The 17,408-nt window shown below is 33.9% G+C and overlaps 3 protein-coding genes across 3 annotated transcripts; all 3 read left to right on the forward strand.

Moving 5' to 3' along the window:
• Nucleotides 1-447: 447 nt before the first annotated feature.
• Nucleotides 448-2,620, forward strand: LOC130636452 (uncharacterized). The gene is made up of 2 exons (XM_057446186.1): nt 448-860; nt 1,118-2,620. Exons 1-2 carry the CDS (start codon nt 522-524, stop codon nt 1,319-1,321), a joined length of 543 nt encoding a protein of 180 aa, XP_057302169.1. The 5' UTR covers nt 448-521; the 3' UTR covers nt 1,322-2,620.
• Nucleotides 2,621-3,165: 545 nt separating this feature from the next.
• LOC130636453 (uncharacterized) lies at nt 3,166-11,889 on the forward strand. The gene is made up of 3 exons (XM_057446187.1): nt 3,166-3,364; nt 9,054-9,419; nt 10,509-11,889. Exons 1-3 carry the CDS (start codon nt 3,307-3,309, stop codon nt 10,592-10,594), a joined length of 510 nt encoding a protein of 169 aa, XP_057302170.1. The 5' UTR covers nt 3,166-3,306; the 3' UTR covers nt 10,595-11,889.
• Nucleotides 11,890-16,012: 4,123 nt separating this feature from the next.
• On the forward strand, nt 16,013-16,641 carry LOC130636991 (uncharacterized). Its single transcript, XM_057446846.1, has 2 exons — nt 16,013-16,372; nt 16,456-16,641. Exons 1-2 carry the CDS (start codon nt 16,013-16,015, stop codon nt 16,639-16,641), a joined length of 546 nt encoding a protein of 181 aa, XP_057302829.1.
• The last annotated feature ends 767 nt before the right edge of the window (nt 16,642-17,408 follow it).

Consider the following 17,408-nt stretch of genomic DNA (forward strand, 5'->3'; position numbering starts at 1 on the left):
TTATCAAAAAATTTAGGTTGGAAAGTGGGCGCATAGTAGGGGGAGGCGTTTATTGAAAGGAGCATTTATAAGAGGGGGTGTTTTTAAAAGGCGTTTATGAAAGGGCGCTTATCACAGAAAATGCTACTGTGTTACATTCTTATTGAATTATGAATTATTTATGGTATATTTATGGTTTAAATACATTCCCCTCAATATCCTTATTGATCTTTCAACGTCCACACCTAAAAAAAAATATTGTATCTATTAATAATGAATTTTTTAAAGGAAGATCCCAAAGCTAAGCTAAGCGTACCTGAATTTTTGAAGTTATTCGGAATATCCAATCCTTTGTGAGTTCACATATTTTTAATTCCATATTTTTAATTCACATCAATGGGGAATTTTAAACTTCCCACAGAAAAACATGATCCAACAAAATGCATTTTGAAACAAACATCAATAATATATTACTATGATTCTATGATGAATAAATAGTAAGTAAATATATTTTCTCATATCGTGTCAAGCTTCAACGAGAGATGGCAGGAATTCTAACAAGTTTATGTTTTTTACTGCTGCTGTGTTACACCTTAAAAGCATTAATCCTAAGGCTGCCAGAATGTAACAAATTTGATGCTGCATGGACGGAATTTTATTATGATGAAATTCTAAAAGGAAGCAAACATTCTCTTGTGTCAGATCACACCATGGAGCAATGTTTAAAGAAGTGTATGCTGTATCCAAAATGCAAAAGCGTTAGCATAAAAGAAAATGAAAAATTATGCATGTTGCATCACAGCCGGCATGGTGACGAGGGAGTTGCATTAGAAATAGCGGAAGGTTGGACTCACATTGAAACGGATGACACGGTGCAAAACGTAAGTCGAAGTTTAATTTATCTTTTCACGTGAGGTTTTTTAAAAAAATAGCTTTCACAAACACTACAAACTCGATCCAAAGGCTCGTTGTGTCCTTTTTGTATATCTGACGGCGAGACAAACATGTCATATCTGTAAACAAACGCCGTACCAGTGAGAGGACAAAAAACCCTGAGGACGAGGTTGGCGAACACTGGAATTTTCAGAAATTTTTAAAATACAATTACGTTTTAGTTTCATACTACTTGTTCTTATAGTTTGGTCCTTACTGCAATGCCAATAAACCATGCGAACATGGCATATGCGTTGATACATGCGATGGAGAGCAATACGAATGCCACTTCGAAAATAAGTATACAAGCAACAGCACAAACTTCACAGAAGTAACATCATCTACAGGCAGTAGCAGTACGTCAAGAAGAAGATCGTCAAGAAGAAGAAGAAGGCGATGGTGGAAATAGAAACAATTTGGAAAATGGTAGTTCCGAATATTAAAAGAACATGAAAGATCAGCAAACAAACCCCGCTGCACATTTATGCAATTAGTTTTTTGTTCAACCTTGTTCCCAGTGTGTTTTGCCTCTGTTGATGAAGTTGATAGCGGCAAAAATTGTTGTCCACTCCGAAATAACGGCTCAGGGGCCACAAGACCCTGGATACGAGGTTGTTTTTTGCTTACTTTTGCTATGTATTTTTGATATTATTTGTTAGCACCGACCCTCCTCCTCTTTTTGACTTGTTTTTCGAGGTATATGTGTATGTCTAAGGTATGTCACACGCCACGGATGGTTACAAAATGTTTAATTGGTCCTGTGATACCAAAAAGGGACGTGTACTTGCGGAAGTCTATGCCTGCGTCCGAATTTGAATTATCTAACCTAGTAGCCAACATCCAACCTTTTTTTCTGATCTATCCTCAAAAAGCATATCGGATTTATCATATAGTTTTTCTCTTCTCGTTGAGCTACTATTCTACAGCTGAAAAACATATTTTTTGATAGTATCTCATGTTCTTAAAAAATTGTTCTTAAAAAGCGTGTATGTTACTAGGACAGTGTACAAAAAAACATGCTTATCCGTTCATTTTTTTGGTCCTTACGTGCGTTTTTAAGATAATATTATGTTATTTAAATATTTTTAAAAAAATTTTTTTTTCAAAACATCAAACAATCTTAAGGCCAATCTCCACGGGACGAATTTTACGACGATCGTCATCAAAATACTGGAATTTGATTGGTCGCGATTTCCGTCATGCATGGCGAAAAGTTGAATTGGTTTCTACTTTTTGTCTCAAAAATCGTCCAGTGGAGATTCGGCTTTAGGCCGGAAAAGTCTCTTTTTGACATTCTTTGGAGATAAAATTTTGGATTTTTTTGTAGAACAAACCATGGTCTGTCTTTGCTAGGGCCCTTTAACACATCCTCTGCTGACTCGACAACCCTTAAACAGACATCTTGGTATGAAGTTGATTATGTCCTAATGTTCAATCTTGCTCCACGATGTGTGAAGTATGTTACTACTAGAAAAAAGTGTATGACCAACCTTGTTCCCAACGCCTGTTGTCTCTTTTTACATGTTCTTCGTCTCTGCTGTCAAAATCAAAAAGAGACAAAAGGCGCTGAGGAACGAGGTCGTTCGTGTATGGTGGCCCTCGTATTTTTAACCACGTTGTTTTATCATTGTCTAGTTTTAACTTACGTCTTACTAGAAAATGTATTAATAAACTAAAAAACAATGGAAATATGTAGTTATTCAGAAAATTCAACTTTTTCTTTCTCTTTTTATTCTGCGTACGTAAACAAATTCCTTAATGTTTTGACCGCAGAACTTTGCCACTCTCATTCCCAATGCTTTGTAAAATAAACTTTAAAAGTAATTGTGAGATAACCATAACCCCCAGGAGTTTGTTTAGATGTTTCAACCTGACACTGTATTTTTATTTATTATTATTTCATTTATTTAAAGTTGGTTTTACATAGTAAGTGGTAAATACTAATTTACACCAACTAAAGTAAAAAAATAAATAACAAAAAAAAACACAAAGATGTACCAAACATTAAAAACAAGAGACGAGAATAGCCGACTTATGTAGCCTACATGTGCAGAGATCTGAAAGATTAAGTGAGATAAGTTCCTTTTTAAAAATCTTGATGGAGAGAGAATTCTTCACTCTGTCAGGCAAAGAGTTCCGTAAACAAACCTAAGAAGTCCTGGGGACAAGGATGTTCCAAATTTATTTTTAAAAAAAGCTCTGGGGACGAGAATGGTTGTTGCGTCATAAAGCAACAGCTTTACCCCATTTAAACTATACCGAGTTCGGCGGTGGAGAGTGTTTGAAACCTCGATTAACCTTTCGTTTCCTGAAAAGTTCCAGGACAAAAAGCCGTTTTAAAATTTGAAGGATATTATCCAAGTTAGCGCTCATATTTTGTTTGTTACAAAAATCATGATTGGAAATTATATTGTGGTATTCTCTGTTATTTCAATATTCTTTGCACATTTTGGTAAGTTTATTTAAAATATTAGTGTATTAAAAAAAAACTATAACTAAGACAGGCTAGATTATAAATTTGTTTAAATTCTTGCTTTAACTTAAAAGTTTTAAAATAATATAAGTACAGTAGACTCTTCTATTACCTGAACACCCACGGGAAAATAGAACTCGTTTGAATTATAGAGTGTTTGAGTAATAAAGAGCTACTAATTTTTTTCAGAACTTTTATATAAAAGGTTAATTTAGCATGATTCTTAGCCAGGAGACCCAGCATCATTTTTCTTTCCATCGGAAAATTGGAGCAGTTAAAGTAAGCACAATTACACTAGGTTGTAAACAAATTTTCTGACCATGCTATTGGTTACTTCTATAGATCAATTACTGCATGACTCTATATTATTTACCTTTTACCAGTAAGCTCTCTTTGGCTCTGGCATTTCCTTGGCAAGAAAAAAGATGCTGGGATTTGGTGAAGAGAGGTCTTTTCCTGTGGATTTTTTCTCAAAAGAAACATTGTTTGAGGTTTTAAACTATTATTGAGTGCAGATTGATGCCTGCTGATTTTTTTAATTTGTTTAAAGTCCTAACAATGCTTTATGTGACTAAATGGACTGAAAATAACTTTGGTTCACGCTGTGAGCGCCTTTTTTCCTGCAACACCGATGTCAGAGCTGAAAAATCACTGAAAATGTATAAAACAAAGGAATTCATCTATTGTTCTTTGCCCATGTGATCATTATCGAAAAGTCTGTCTTTAATGTTTTAGTGACCCGAACAAACACAATGAATTCCCCATATTGAAGAAGGTATACGTGCTTGATTCATTGATTTTGATTCCGGATTTGCTCTGAGAAATTATTTTGTGTTTATTAGTTGATTTGAATTTAGGACTCTGCACATTCGTTATAGTAAGCTTTTGTATGGAAGAAGCTCATTTTAAGATATCCTTTATATACAAAAGCTTAGTTATTAGGCTACATCTTTTTTTGGAGTTTAGTTGCTTGTTAAGTCAGTGTGTAATTTGCTTTGCAAGACTAAAAAGAAGATTAGAAAGATAAATCGCCTAAATGGCCTATCATAGACTAATTACACTATAATAGCCTAATTCCTAGTTTAATAAAATATAAGGGAATAATGGAGTATATAAGGAAGTACATATGCAAAAGAAAAATACTGGAACAAGCTTGTCATAACAATTTATTGCTTAAAAAAAAGATAACATAAGATCAAAATTTGCTTTTTGCTAAAAATGAACTCTCTTTCTACATTTCAATTCATATCCTTTTAAAACAATAAACAGTGTTACATTTTGTCTGAATGACATTGGATGTTACCCCCGGCATATGTATATACCACACATTAAAATCGTTTAAGATCCCATTTACTTCCATGAAGTCAAAACAAAACAAAAAACGAAAATTTAAATTTTTTTTCACTGGCGTTCAAATCATTTAAAGCCCTAGACACATGTCACAAGGTGTGGGTTATAGAGAGTAAATACCCTGTGGAACAGAAAAAATTGTTTAAGTTAAGGAGGTGTTTGATTATGGCAGTTTGATTAAAAAAAAGTTACCATATTTTCCAGTATATAACCCGCACATCATATAACCTGCAGCTCAGCTTTTTTAGGGAGTTATAAACTAGATGCTATCAGATAGCCCGCTCCTTCGTATAACCCGCATAAAATTTCAATTGATGTGTTTTACTTACCCGCACCTTGTTAAGAAAAAAATTCAGCGTATTTTTACTTACCCTAATCATTTTATAAACATGTGCGTGTGTTCTGTTTTTTCATGATGGAGACATAAGAAGTGCAGTAGTATTAGTGGAAGGTTAAGAGCTGACATACAGTTTGTATGCAAGCGTTGCAAAGGTGAGATTATAGAGAATGAAGTATTTCCAGCTTTAATGATGTACAACAGTGGCTCGTTAGAGATAGTTGAGAACTTCTGTTACTTAGGTGATATGTTGGGCAGTGAAGGGGGTGTTGGAAGAAGTGTTACTTGCAGGATAGGTTCTGCTTGGAAAAAGTTCAGAGAGTTACTTCCTTTGTTGACTAGCAGAGTCTTGTCAATTGAGGTAAAAGGTAGGTTGTATGAGGCCTGTGTAAGAAGTGTTATGTTGTACGGTAGTGAGACATAGGCAGTGAAGCAGGAAGATCTTGACCGTTTAGAAAGGAATGATATGAGAATGGTTAGGTGGATGTGTAACGCCAGTCTGAGATACAGAAAGAGTTCAGATGAGCTAAGAAGCAGGCTAAGTATCCGCAGAATTAAAGATGTTATCCCGATAAGAAGATTGAATTGGCTGGGGCACTTGGAAAGAATGGAGGAGGATAATTGGGTAAGAAAGTGTAGAGACTTGATAGTTCCTGGGGCAAAGCCCAGAGGCAGACCAAGAAAGACTTTGCAGGAGGTTATAAGGACAGACTTGATACAGAGAAAGTTGAGTTTAGATCTAACACAGTCTAGAGCAGATTGGGAGAGGGTCATTATTATACCCCGTCCAATCCATGGTAGCATGGAAAACGGACGTTAAGCCGAGAATGATGATGATGATGATGATGATGATGATGATGATGATGATGATGATGATGATGATGATGATGATGATGATGATGATGATGATGATGATGATGATGATGATGATGATGATGATGATGATGATGATGATGATGATGATGATGATGATGATGATGAATGATGAATGATGAATGATGAATGATGAATGATGAATGATGAATGATGAATGATGAATGATGAATGATGAATGATGAATGATGATGAATGATGATGAATGATGATGAATGATGATGAATGATGATGATGAATGATGGATGATGAATGATGAATGATGAATGATGAATGATGAATGATGATGATGGATGATGATGATGGATGATGATGATGAATGATGATGATGAATGATGATGATGAATGATGATGATGATGAATGATGATGATGATGAATGATGATGATGATGAATGATGATGAATGATGATGATGAATGATGATGATGAATGATGATGATGAATGATGATGATGAATGATGATGATGAATGGATGATGAATGATGATGATGAATGATGATGATGAATGATGATGATGAATGATGATGAATGATGATGAATGATGATGAATGATGATGAATGATGATGATGATGATGATGATGATGATGATGATGATGATGATGATGATGATGATGAATGATGATGATGATGATGATGATGATGAATGATGATGAATGATGATGAATGATGATGAATGATGATGATGATGATGAATGATGATGATGAATGATGATGATGAATGATGATGGATGATGATGATGATGAATGATGATGATGATGGATGATGATGATGATGAATGATGATGATGATGAATGATGATGATGATGATGATGAATGATGATGATGATGATGATGATGATGATGATGATGATGATGATGATGATGATGATGATGATGATGATGATGATGATGATGATGATGATGATGATGATGATGATGATGATGATGATGATGATGATGAATGATGATGATGATGAATGATGATGATGAATGATGATGATGATGATGATGATGAATGATGATGAATGATGATGATGATGATGAATGATGATGATGATGATGAATGATGATGAATGATGATGATGATGATGATGAATGATGAATGATGATGATGAATGATGAATGATGATGATGATGATGATGATGATGATGATGATGATGATGATGATGATGATGATGATGATGATGAATGATGATGATGAATGATGATGATGATGAATGATGATGATGAATGATGATGATGAATGATGATGATGAATGATGATGAATGATGATGATGAATGATGATGATGAATGATGATGATGAATGATGATGATGAATGATGATGATGATGAATGATGATGATGATGATGATGAATGATGATGATGATGAATGATGATGATGATGAATGATGATGATGATGAATGATGATGAATTCAGTCTTAACTTCCTTGTCTCCGATTGCCGAAATAAAAATGAATTATAAATAAAAATTAATTTGACGATGCTGTTTGACAATCTTTTTATTTGTAAACATTAGTTTCAGCTAATAATATCTCTTGCTTCCTGCTATTAAACAAACAAACAAATAAAAAACCATGGTATCAGGTGATAAATCTAAAGTAAAATCTCTGTTTTTTTATGTATATTTAAGTTTTTTTTGGCATAAAAATAAACAACATAATAATTATCATGGATTGTCCTTAACATCGATGTACGGAACGTTCTTTTCTAATGTTCTAATTTATATCTCAGGAATCACAGTGTGCATGGTAAAATGAATGGCCGCAATGAGGAGGAGATAGTTGCGTGTGTCTTATCAATTGTATTTTAAAAGAAAATTTATCTATACTTTAAGCACAAACCACAAAATTTTGTTTCATAAGTTTTCTTTACAGAAAAAAATATTTCATTTACTTTAATAAATGCTGAGAAGAAGAAGTGATATGGTTGGCAAGTGCTGCTTAAAAGATGGTGTAAACTTTGGTGATTAGTATTTAAACAATTTACTCATTTTGGAGGTGTGAAAGATCAACTGAAGCTAAACCCCATACATGGAAAAATGGAAAGGCATTTTATTGGCAGCGTAGAAGCTATCTAATACATTTGTATTTCTAAAATTAACATTCAAGGATCATTAACATATAATATACTTCTTTTCTGGCATTTTTAGTAATAAAACCAAAATGTGTTGTTGGACATCGTGAGATTGGCTTTGTAAAAATGCTTAAAACTGTTTTACCTGTCAGAGCACATTGTGCATTAAAGGAATTATAAGAAAGCCTCTTCTTTGCTCATATGCTTTATGTAAATCATGCCATTACATTATGAAGTTATTATCGTTCCTCTAACCCGTTGTTACCCAAACTTTCCCATGTGAAAAAAACACAATAAACAGAAGCTAAACTATGTAAAATATAACCCTAAGGAGAAATGTTACCAATAGAATAGGGGAACAGTCAAGTTGTGTTTTACTTGTGAAATAATATGACCGAATATTCTGTGTTTACAAGATACAATTTAGAACTATTACAACAACTACTAGGCCATATTGATGTAACTTTAGTTGTATAGGTCTATATGATGTGTGTGGTAATGATGAATTTGTTGTTCTCAAGTTTTAACAGTTCACCAACAACAAACAAGTTTTTTTCACCAAAAAATTAAATATTCTTTTTTTCTGTAGGCTGCAAAATTTCTTTACACACTCTTATTCTGAACCATCACGTTAAAAGAAAAGCACAAACATCTCTCAGTTTGCAATAAATATATTATGCAAAGATATTTTAGCCTCAGTCTTTAACAAATGTTAATATTATTGACATGTTTTTTAAGTAGCTAAAAATGTTGAATTTATTATAATTATTCTTTTTTACTATGGGTAATTTGCATCCTACGGCAATGTGCAAAGAGACTAAGTAAAGACACAGACTGCTACCACAACCCTTAACTGCATCATTTAAAACAGTTTCGCTCCACTTATGGTTCAATTAAATGTTATGGTTGCCAAAATGTATTTAATTATATATGCTATATATATTTATATATTATATATGCTTATATATTTTGCCTGTTTTTTATGTATTAATAATAATAATAATAATAGTAATAATATGTATTAGTAGTAATATGTATGTCTTTTGTAGCCTCTGGTGGATATATCAAGCCATATAACACTACAGTAACTGCTACATTTAATAGAGACTTTGGATTCACCTGGAATGTAGTGAAGGCCAGAGATGAAAAAATATTAGCAGCACGTGTTTTCTTTGATACAAAAATAAATAAGGCGGATGACTTTGCACTTGAAGGGACAAGACCACCATCATTAACTGACTATGGGACAAACCTATTTGGTGACAGGCTGTCGGCAAGTTTTATTAATAATCAATACCGTATATACTTGAGAAGAATTATGTTCAATGAAACGTACACAGTGCGATTGCAAATAGTATTTGATCTGAAAGGTTCCTTTGATAGTCAATACAGCACGGTGGCCATAAAAGTTGCAGGTATGAAAAGTTTTTATAAGGTACTTTTTTATTGTCGAAGATTCGGCATGACTTAAAAATAGTCATCATAAAGCTGCTTAAATAGAGTTATTTGTTGTGTTTGTTACTTTTAACCAATAAATCGAAAAGCACAAGATTTGCATGCTTGAAGGGTAAAATTGGCATAATAACAGCCTCAATTAGGGTGTTCTTGCAGTTTTGAGAGATGGTATACACAATATTTTTGTTCCTGCTTCAATGCCTGTAATTTGGCAGCCTTGGAATTTAAGATGATTTCCAGGGAAGCCTAAATAGAGAAGGACATTGTTTTCAATGTCCATAAACATTCCAAACAGACTGCTATCTTGAGTAAATAGAGATTTTAGGCTTGCAATCATTGGGATCAGCAAATACTTAACTAAAAAGAAGCCTTAAACTCAGGTTGGAGTCTGAGTGACACGGTCAAAGGTGGGGTAAGGGGGTGGAGGATGTCTACACCTTGTAACTTCTGGACTACTGCCTTATTTTAAAGAATATTTGGCAGATATAACACCTATCACAAACTAACAAAGGTGACAGCCTCATTGTCATGTTTGATCGCATGGTTAATTGCTGATGTCAGCAATAACGCAAACGCTTGGCGTTAACAGAGCGTAGATTAAAAGGAAGAATATAAATCGTCATTTAGTGGTAAGATTACCTGAATCATGTCCATTGTAATAAAGACAAGGCTTTTCACTACTTTTACTGCCTTCTAATTAAGGGTGCAATTGGCCACCTGCTGATGGCGCAATTTTATCTGTTTTTATTAGTCAACGTCATATAAAACTCAGCTATAGCAAGTCTAAAGTAAATTCTGCAAGGCAATCATTAGTAACAGACGGAAAACCCCAGGGCATTTTTGCCCCCTCTTCCCAACCTGCACAGGCTAAAAGTTGAAAAACATTTCAAGTAAAGTATTTTTAAAATATATAGTAGATTAATATTTACCAACCTTTTTATATGTAAAATTTTGTTCTAATGCAAAAACTTGGGATTCAGATATAACATTGCAATATTTTACTTTGTTAAAGGTTGTGTTTGTATGTTTTTTTTTCTTTATCATTTTAGTTGGTGGTAGCAGCCGAGATGTGTTGCTCAGTGGGACAGTTTTAGGCGTCGTAATGGCATGGCTGACATATTTTATTGCATTGTGATTACTTTACGATTACTGGTTTACTGTTTGGTGAATCACTCTTTAGAAAAAAAGTCAGTATCCACTTTTGTCCGGAACATTAATTTTGCCAACAAAAAGTTCTTTAATGTCGGGCTTTCAAACTTTGATCTAAAACCATGCTATTTTTTACTTCGACTAATCTGTTGATATTTTCATTGATTTACTGAAGAAGATTTTTATAAAGCGTTGACACATAAAATTGGTCCCAGAAGTTTAAAATCTTTTTCATAAATTCAGAATTAATTGCTTTCTGCACATAGTGCTAATCTGATTAATTTTCTGAGATTGTATATATAGGTATATATATGACTTAACTATACTATAAGGTATAAATTTGTAATAAATTTTTCATTTTCGTACAATGTTTTCTCTTCCGGAAGATTATGCAAGTATTTGTAGTTATTTCATTAGCTATATATAATTTGAGAAGCATTTGCGAAATTTCTTGAATTTATGTTTTATATTTTCTTAATTATAAAGGTCTTTTAAAATCGATTTTTAACTGAAACCTGTTTTTGTGTATAGGTGTGATTATGGAGATATAATATTCTTTTATACCTCCATGGTGTAATTTGCGCCTAAACATTTGTTCAACCAAACTGAAGGTTTGTTCACACTAGATGATTTTTAATTAATCGTGGCACACACATGCAACACATTTATGAATACGTAATCACGTTGTTTTTTAAAATAACCCTTTTATTTGTACATACACCGAAATTTATTTCAGGTTTTAGCGAGAAAGCATAATGTTTACGAAGCTGCTTTATAGTAAAACTATGTGATGTTTTTTTTTATTAATTTATTTTTTTTGAGTGTTTTTGTATTATATTTTGCTTGATTTACAGATAAAAAAGATTAAAACAAAAGTTGTTAACTTTTGAAAGAAACTGTTTGATACCAGTCTGCCGATATATGATTTTTTGAGGTGTTTTTTTGTTTATGTGTGAATCCTGTAGCGATGTTAGGGCTATGTTTACATTAGGGTCGCGTCGCATTAGAAAAGTATATCGGATAGGCGTTTTGTTTTCACTATGAATGTGATATATGTGCATAATTTTGATATCAGATAGCTTTGACCACGCGGCTGTTTCGAAAGTGATGTGACATGTACCGGCACCCTCGTCCCCTGGGTTTTTTGCCTTCTTGATGTTAGAGATGACGTCTGTGATATCAAAAAGACAAAAAAACCTGCGGCGAGAGTACATATAACGATATAAAATTCATACCGAAAATCTTGTGTTTTTTATGTAAAATGTCAAATCGTTTATAATATATCAATTACAGACAAAGATAAACACAATGAGAATAACATAATTTGCCAAAGATATTGTCATTTTATTGTTTCTCAAAAAAGTTTCTTCTCACATTACGCATTTTGCTTTCAGCATTTACAACAGTACCTGTCCTGTTTTCATCATGTCAAATAAAATCACGCTCAGCGGTCTAATAAAAACATTTGAGGTTGAAAGAAAATACGAAATTAACCGCTGTGTTTTTCTCTATTAACCAACACAAATGTCAATTAGAGAACATTTTTAAATGTGACATTATGGACAGTATAAATAAACAAAAACTTACCAGTGAACTCGTGGGATGTATAATGAATGCAGGATACGTTTTTTATAAGAATGCTAAAACTATAACCGTGCTGGCCATTATTATTATTTTTCTATTGTTTTAAACAATACACCTATTGTTTTCAACCTGAACTGCTAGCTTAATATTCTTCAACCTCGATTCCAGGGCCTGTAGCGTTTTTTCGATATGAGGATATCAAAAAACCGCTGCAGGCCCTGGGTTTAAAGTTATGATTTATTGACAAAAATATATAGGATCGGAAAACTAGAGAGCAATTTGATTGTTAGAACAGGATTTTTCGAGTTTAACCCCTATTTCTACGCCTCCGCACAAAGCTCAGTATTGGCCTGCACATTCACCCTCGTCCCCAGGGTTTTTTGCACTTTCTATATAAAAGAGAAAAAACCCTAGGAACGAGGGTGCCTGCACATTTTATTTGCTGTTTCTAACTTCTTTCTTTTGCGCGGTAAAGTGTATTAGTTTCTAACCTTTTGAACTTAAAAATTCAACTCTCATCATTTCGTCATCAATTCGTACGTGACATAAAAAATGAAAATGGTCAATACGGTGTTTTCTTTATGTGTTCATCACACGTACCTATATTAAAGTTGGACACATCAGGTTCCGCCAAATGTATATTAAGCTAACGAGATCTGGAGACGAGATTGTGGAAACATGACATAAAATAAGGCCTATAACAAAATTAATTCGACAACTTTAGTCATTTTAAGTACTTTCGGTTTCTTCTTAACTATGATGTCGCAGCTTTCTCGAAAGTAGGTGCTTATTCCATTCTCGTCCCCAGAGCTCTTCTTTGAGATTAAAACCCTGAAAGTTGCGTTTTAAATCTTAATGAGCACTGGAAACGAGAATGTAATTAACGGTGATGAGAAAAATTAGGGTAGGACTTGTATTTGACAAATGTTTTAAAATTTTAAAATTAAAACTTAATTTATTTGATCAAGAATTCAAACCCCGTGCCGGTCCTATCTGGTAGAAATAGGAAGTTTTTAAAACTTTGACAGCAATGTTTACCAACCTCGATCCCAGGGCTTTTTTTCTCTTTTTGATGTTATAAGTGACTATATCAAGAAGAGAAAAAAAGACCTGGGATCGAGGCTGCAATGTTCAAGTGAAGTGAAACACTAGGGTGGCGAAGTCATATTTTCACAAAACATCAAAAGTTTGACTACTAATAGACACGACACTTACAACCCTGTTTCTAGCTCCTGTTGCCTCTTGTTCGTGACAACAGTCGCTGGGAACGAGGTTGGCCTGTTGAAAATCTTAGTCAGCATAAATAGGAGGAAGCCCTCAAAAAAAATTGTACGAAACGTGACAAGTTATGTCTATAATATAATATGTCTTTGTATCATACTTACGTCACTGCATCGTTAGCAGTTTTAAATCGGTACAATTAAATTAGCTAAGTGCGAGATATGAAAGATCAATGTTGCGATAGTATTTTCAGCTAAGAAAGTTTACGCATCAATTCCCTACCCGCGCAGATATGACATGGCTAACTGTCATCAAAAAATATTTAGTTTATTTACAGAGTTGTCACAAAGGATTACATAAGCGGATATATAACTTATAGGGTGGAAAGTTCGTTTGTGAATCAACCATTTGAATCAATCTAGTTCCCAGAGCTTCCATGTATTTTAAGAGCTAAGAGGCTTCAGGGAAGAGACTGCAAATTGAATAAACAATCATATAAGTTAATTAATAGAGTTATCGAGGTCGTGCATGCATTGTGCAGGAAATTAAAAGATAACTAAGTAATACTTATAAATGGACATTTACTTAGGTAATTTCCGTTTACTACAAATTACGACGTCTATTGTATATAATGACAAAAAAATTTATATTATGCTCCTCCGTGGTGCTATTTGCTGACACGACGTATCGTAAAGAAAAAAAAATAACGTAATCGCCTTTTCGCACATTTTCACGCAATTGATGAACTTCGACCCCAGAGCTTTTTTTCTAGTATCTTTCCTCGTAAAAATTAATGAGCAAAAAACGCCTGGAAGATGAGGTTAGTGAAAGTTTTTTATAAGTAAGGTCCATCCACATGCAAAAAACGTGAAGGAATTTAGGATGCTGTTATTCAACAAGTAACCTCATACCTTCCAACTGTAGCACAGTTTTATTAAAAGTGCTTGTCAAATTTCGTCAATAATGACTAAAAATTACTTGATATACTTTTTTTTTTTTTTTTTTTTTGTAGTAGTAGTAGTAGTAGTAGTAGTAGTAGTGTGTATTTTTTTCGTCAAAAAGAGTTACAAGTTCGTTTATATATACAAGTTCGTATCGTTTAAAAGTAAATAGAAAATATATACATACATCAGCTAGTAAAATAAAGATCTCAAACCATACGATGAAGTTTAAAAGACTGACTGGAGCTTGCAGAAAGCAATTTTGCCTTATCACCAAGCCCCCCCCTTAAGTTTCGTTAGAGTAGAGAGTTATTATTCCTTGTTGTTGTTTAAAAGAAAGTAACTTCGTTTTCAAATTTCGCAATAAAATTTTTCACACAATGCTTAAAAACACATAATGATGTTAACTTTTTTAAATCTCTGTCTAAAAAGTTATTCCATAGACGTGGTCCTCTTTTAGATATAGCAAAACTAGTTCGCTGCGTAACAATTTTTGGCTGCCTTAGATTATTTTCACGAAATCTAGTCGGAAAATTGTGATTTATTAGCTCAAAACTATTGTGGAATGTTTGTGGTGCTAACTTATTTTTAACTATAAACATGAAGATTAAGTGTTGATAGATATTTATTTGATAAACGTTAAGCGCCTTTAAATCTTTCATTAAATGCCTTGAGTGAGTGCCATGATCCTGGTGGTAAATTATCCTAGTTGCTTGTTTTTGTTTGCTCAGAATTGGTTTTAATTTGGTCCTGTGTGTACTTGCCCATGCAATGTTTGCATAGTTTATGTACGAGTGAATTAGTGAGAAGTATATTTTTCTTAAACACATCTGGTTCAAAATAGATTTAGCTCTACAAAGAATATTTTTCGAGATTTTGTTTTCTACCAATTCAATATGTTTATTCCAAGTAATATTTTGATCTAGGATTACTCCAAGGAACTTACTTTCTGTTTCCCTTTCAATTTCTATATTGTTTATTGCTAATTTTGGTAGTTTTAAAGGAATGTGATCTCTTCTACTAAATTTGTGAAAAAAAGTATATTTCGTTTTTTTTATATTTAAAGACAATTTGTTTGCACGGAACCACTCATTTATATCGATAAGTTCCGTATTTACAGAATCGAACAAATCCTTTATGTTGCTTTATGAGTATTATCCTTTATGAGTAAAATAAATTCGTGTCATCTGCAAACATTATTGGATCGAGCAATTTTGTAGCTCGTTTAAAATCGTTTACGTATATCAAAAATAAAAGTGGGCCTAATATCGAGCCTTGAGGTACTCCACAAAGTATGTGTTCATAGTCAGTTTTACCTTTTTCATAGCTTATAAACTGTTTTCTTTGAGAGAGATAACTACGAAACCAATTGAGTGATCATTCAAACATGTCAGTTTTCCCCATTCACGAGTAAAGGCCCGTTTCCACTCCGGGAAATTTTCTGTGGACAGGGAAAATTTCCACGGAATTTGTTCTACCGGCATTTCCACAACGCGGGAAAATCAGAAAACGAAATCGAAAATAAAAATGGCTGAAATAAATAGACGCTTGCTTTTACTAATTTTGCTGCGAAGAAGATTATCTAGAGCAAGGCAAAGCAAGCGATGTTGGGTTCGTAAAATATTTTCCGAATGTACTTTCAAAGGTGAATTCAAGAAATGAAATTGTTTGACCATGAGTACTTTTTTAAACAATTTCGCATATCACCATTCCGGTTTGAGCATTTGTTGTCACTGATTGCTCCAATTATTACGAAATGTTCATTGCGCAGGGAGGCAATTAGTCCGTCAGAAAGACTTTGTTTAACATTACGCTATCTAGTGACTGGTGATTCTCAAGTATCCATTGCATGTAGTTATCGCGTAAGTCCGACATCAATTACTCGCATAGTTGCAGAAACGTGCGAAGCTCTTTGGACGATGTTATTGAGAGAAGGCTACTTGAGATGTCCTATTACGAGTGAAGAGTGGAAAAAAATATCCCAAAAGTTTGAAGAATTATGGAACTTTCCAAACTGTGTAGGTGCAATTGATGGTAAACACGTTATGATGCAAGCACCTGCATCATCTGGCTCTTTTTTACTTTTTTTAATTATAAAAAGCATCACAGCATAGTTCTGTTAGCTGTATGTAATGCCACTTACGAATTTACGCTAGTGGTGCTGAAGGGATCATCACAGCAGAACGAACAGGATATCGCACACGTATCTGCGATGTTCTTGGTTGTCCAATGCTACAAATTCTCTGTTGTCGCTTCACATGCTCCACAAATAACTTGTTTCTTATAATCATTTCATCTTCCTTCTTATAATCACTTCGTCTTTCTTTCCCGGGTTATCCCAAGCCATGCGAGGGGAATTGGGGAGATGGCACACTACAACTTTTATTTTTGTTCCATCTTTTCCGCAGCGGCAAAAAAGAACCACATCTGTTTTGATATAATGCGCATGTGCAATTCGGAAACTTTTTCTTTTCCGAGGAAAATTTTCCTGAGTTGGAAACGGGCCTTAAAGAGTTGTAAGAACCTGGAGACGAGGATGTGACCTTGTCTCTTTGTTTTTGTTACCGTTGTTCAATAAATTTACTAGTGTTATGAACTGGATATTGGTACCAGTCCTTTTGCGAGCTTGCCCGCGTATCTTTAAAAAAAGAGTTGACATAACATCCTCTCGAGCTGAGGTTGCACTGTTTCAAGTCACTTTTTTTCTATTCTTAGACATAGCTAGCTACATGTTTTATTCTGATATTTGTAATCACTATTTTATTCATAGCTATAGCAACAGTACACTTTAGCAATTAAATAATTTTGAACCATGCAGCAGCATCGAAGATGCATGGTAATGCATATCCTGAGTGTAAGGTTATGCATTACAGGTGTGTTTATGCCTTGAGCGTCAGGCATATGAGAAGTGGCGCTGTAGTTTAGTGATTAGAACTTTTATTCCGGACACTAAGGTTCGATTTCCCTGGCCGAATTTCAATAGGGCAATTGAATATTACCATAGCCCGGGTTGGGGAGTAGCGCACTGTGTGGGCCATTAGACGTTGCCGGGAG

Source organism: Hydractinia symbiolongicarpus, chromosome 3 (genome assembly GCF_029227915.1).
Source record: "Hydractinia symbiolongicarpus strain clone_291-10 chromosome 3, HSymV2.1, whole genome shotgun sequence".
NCBI lineage: Eukaryota > Metazoa > Cnidaria > Hydrozoa > Anthoathecata > Hydractiniidae > Hydractinia > Hydractinia symbiolongicarpus.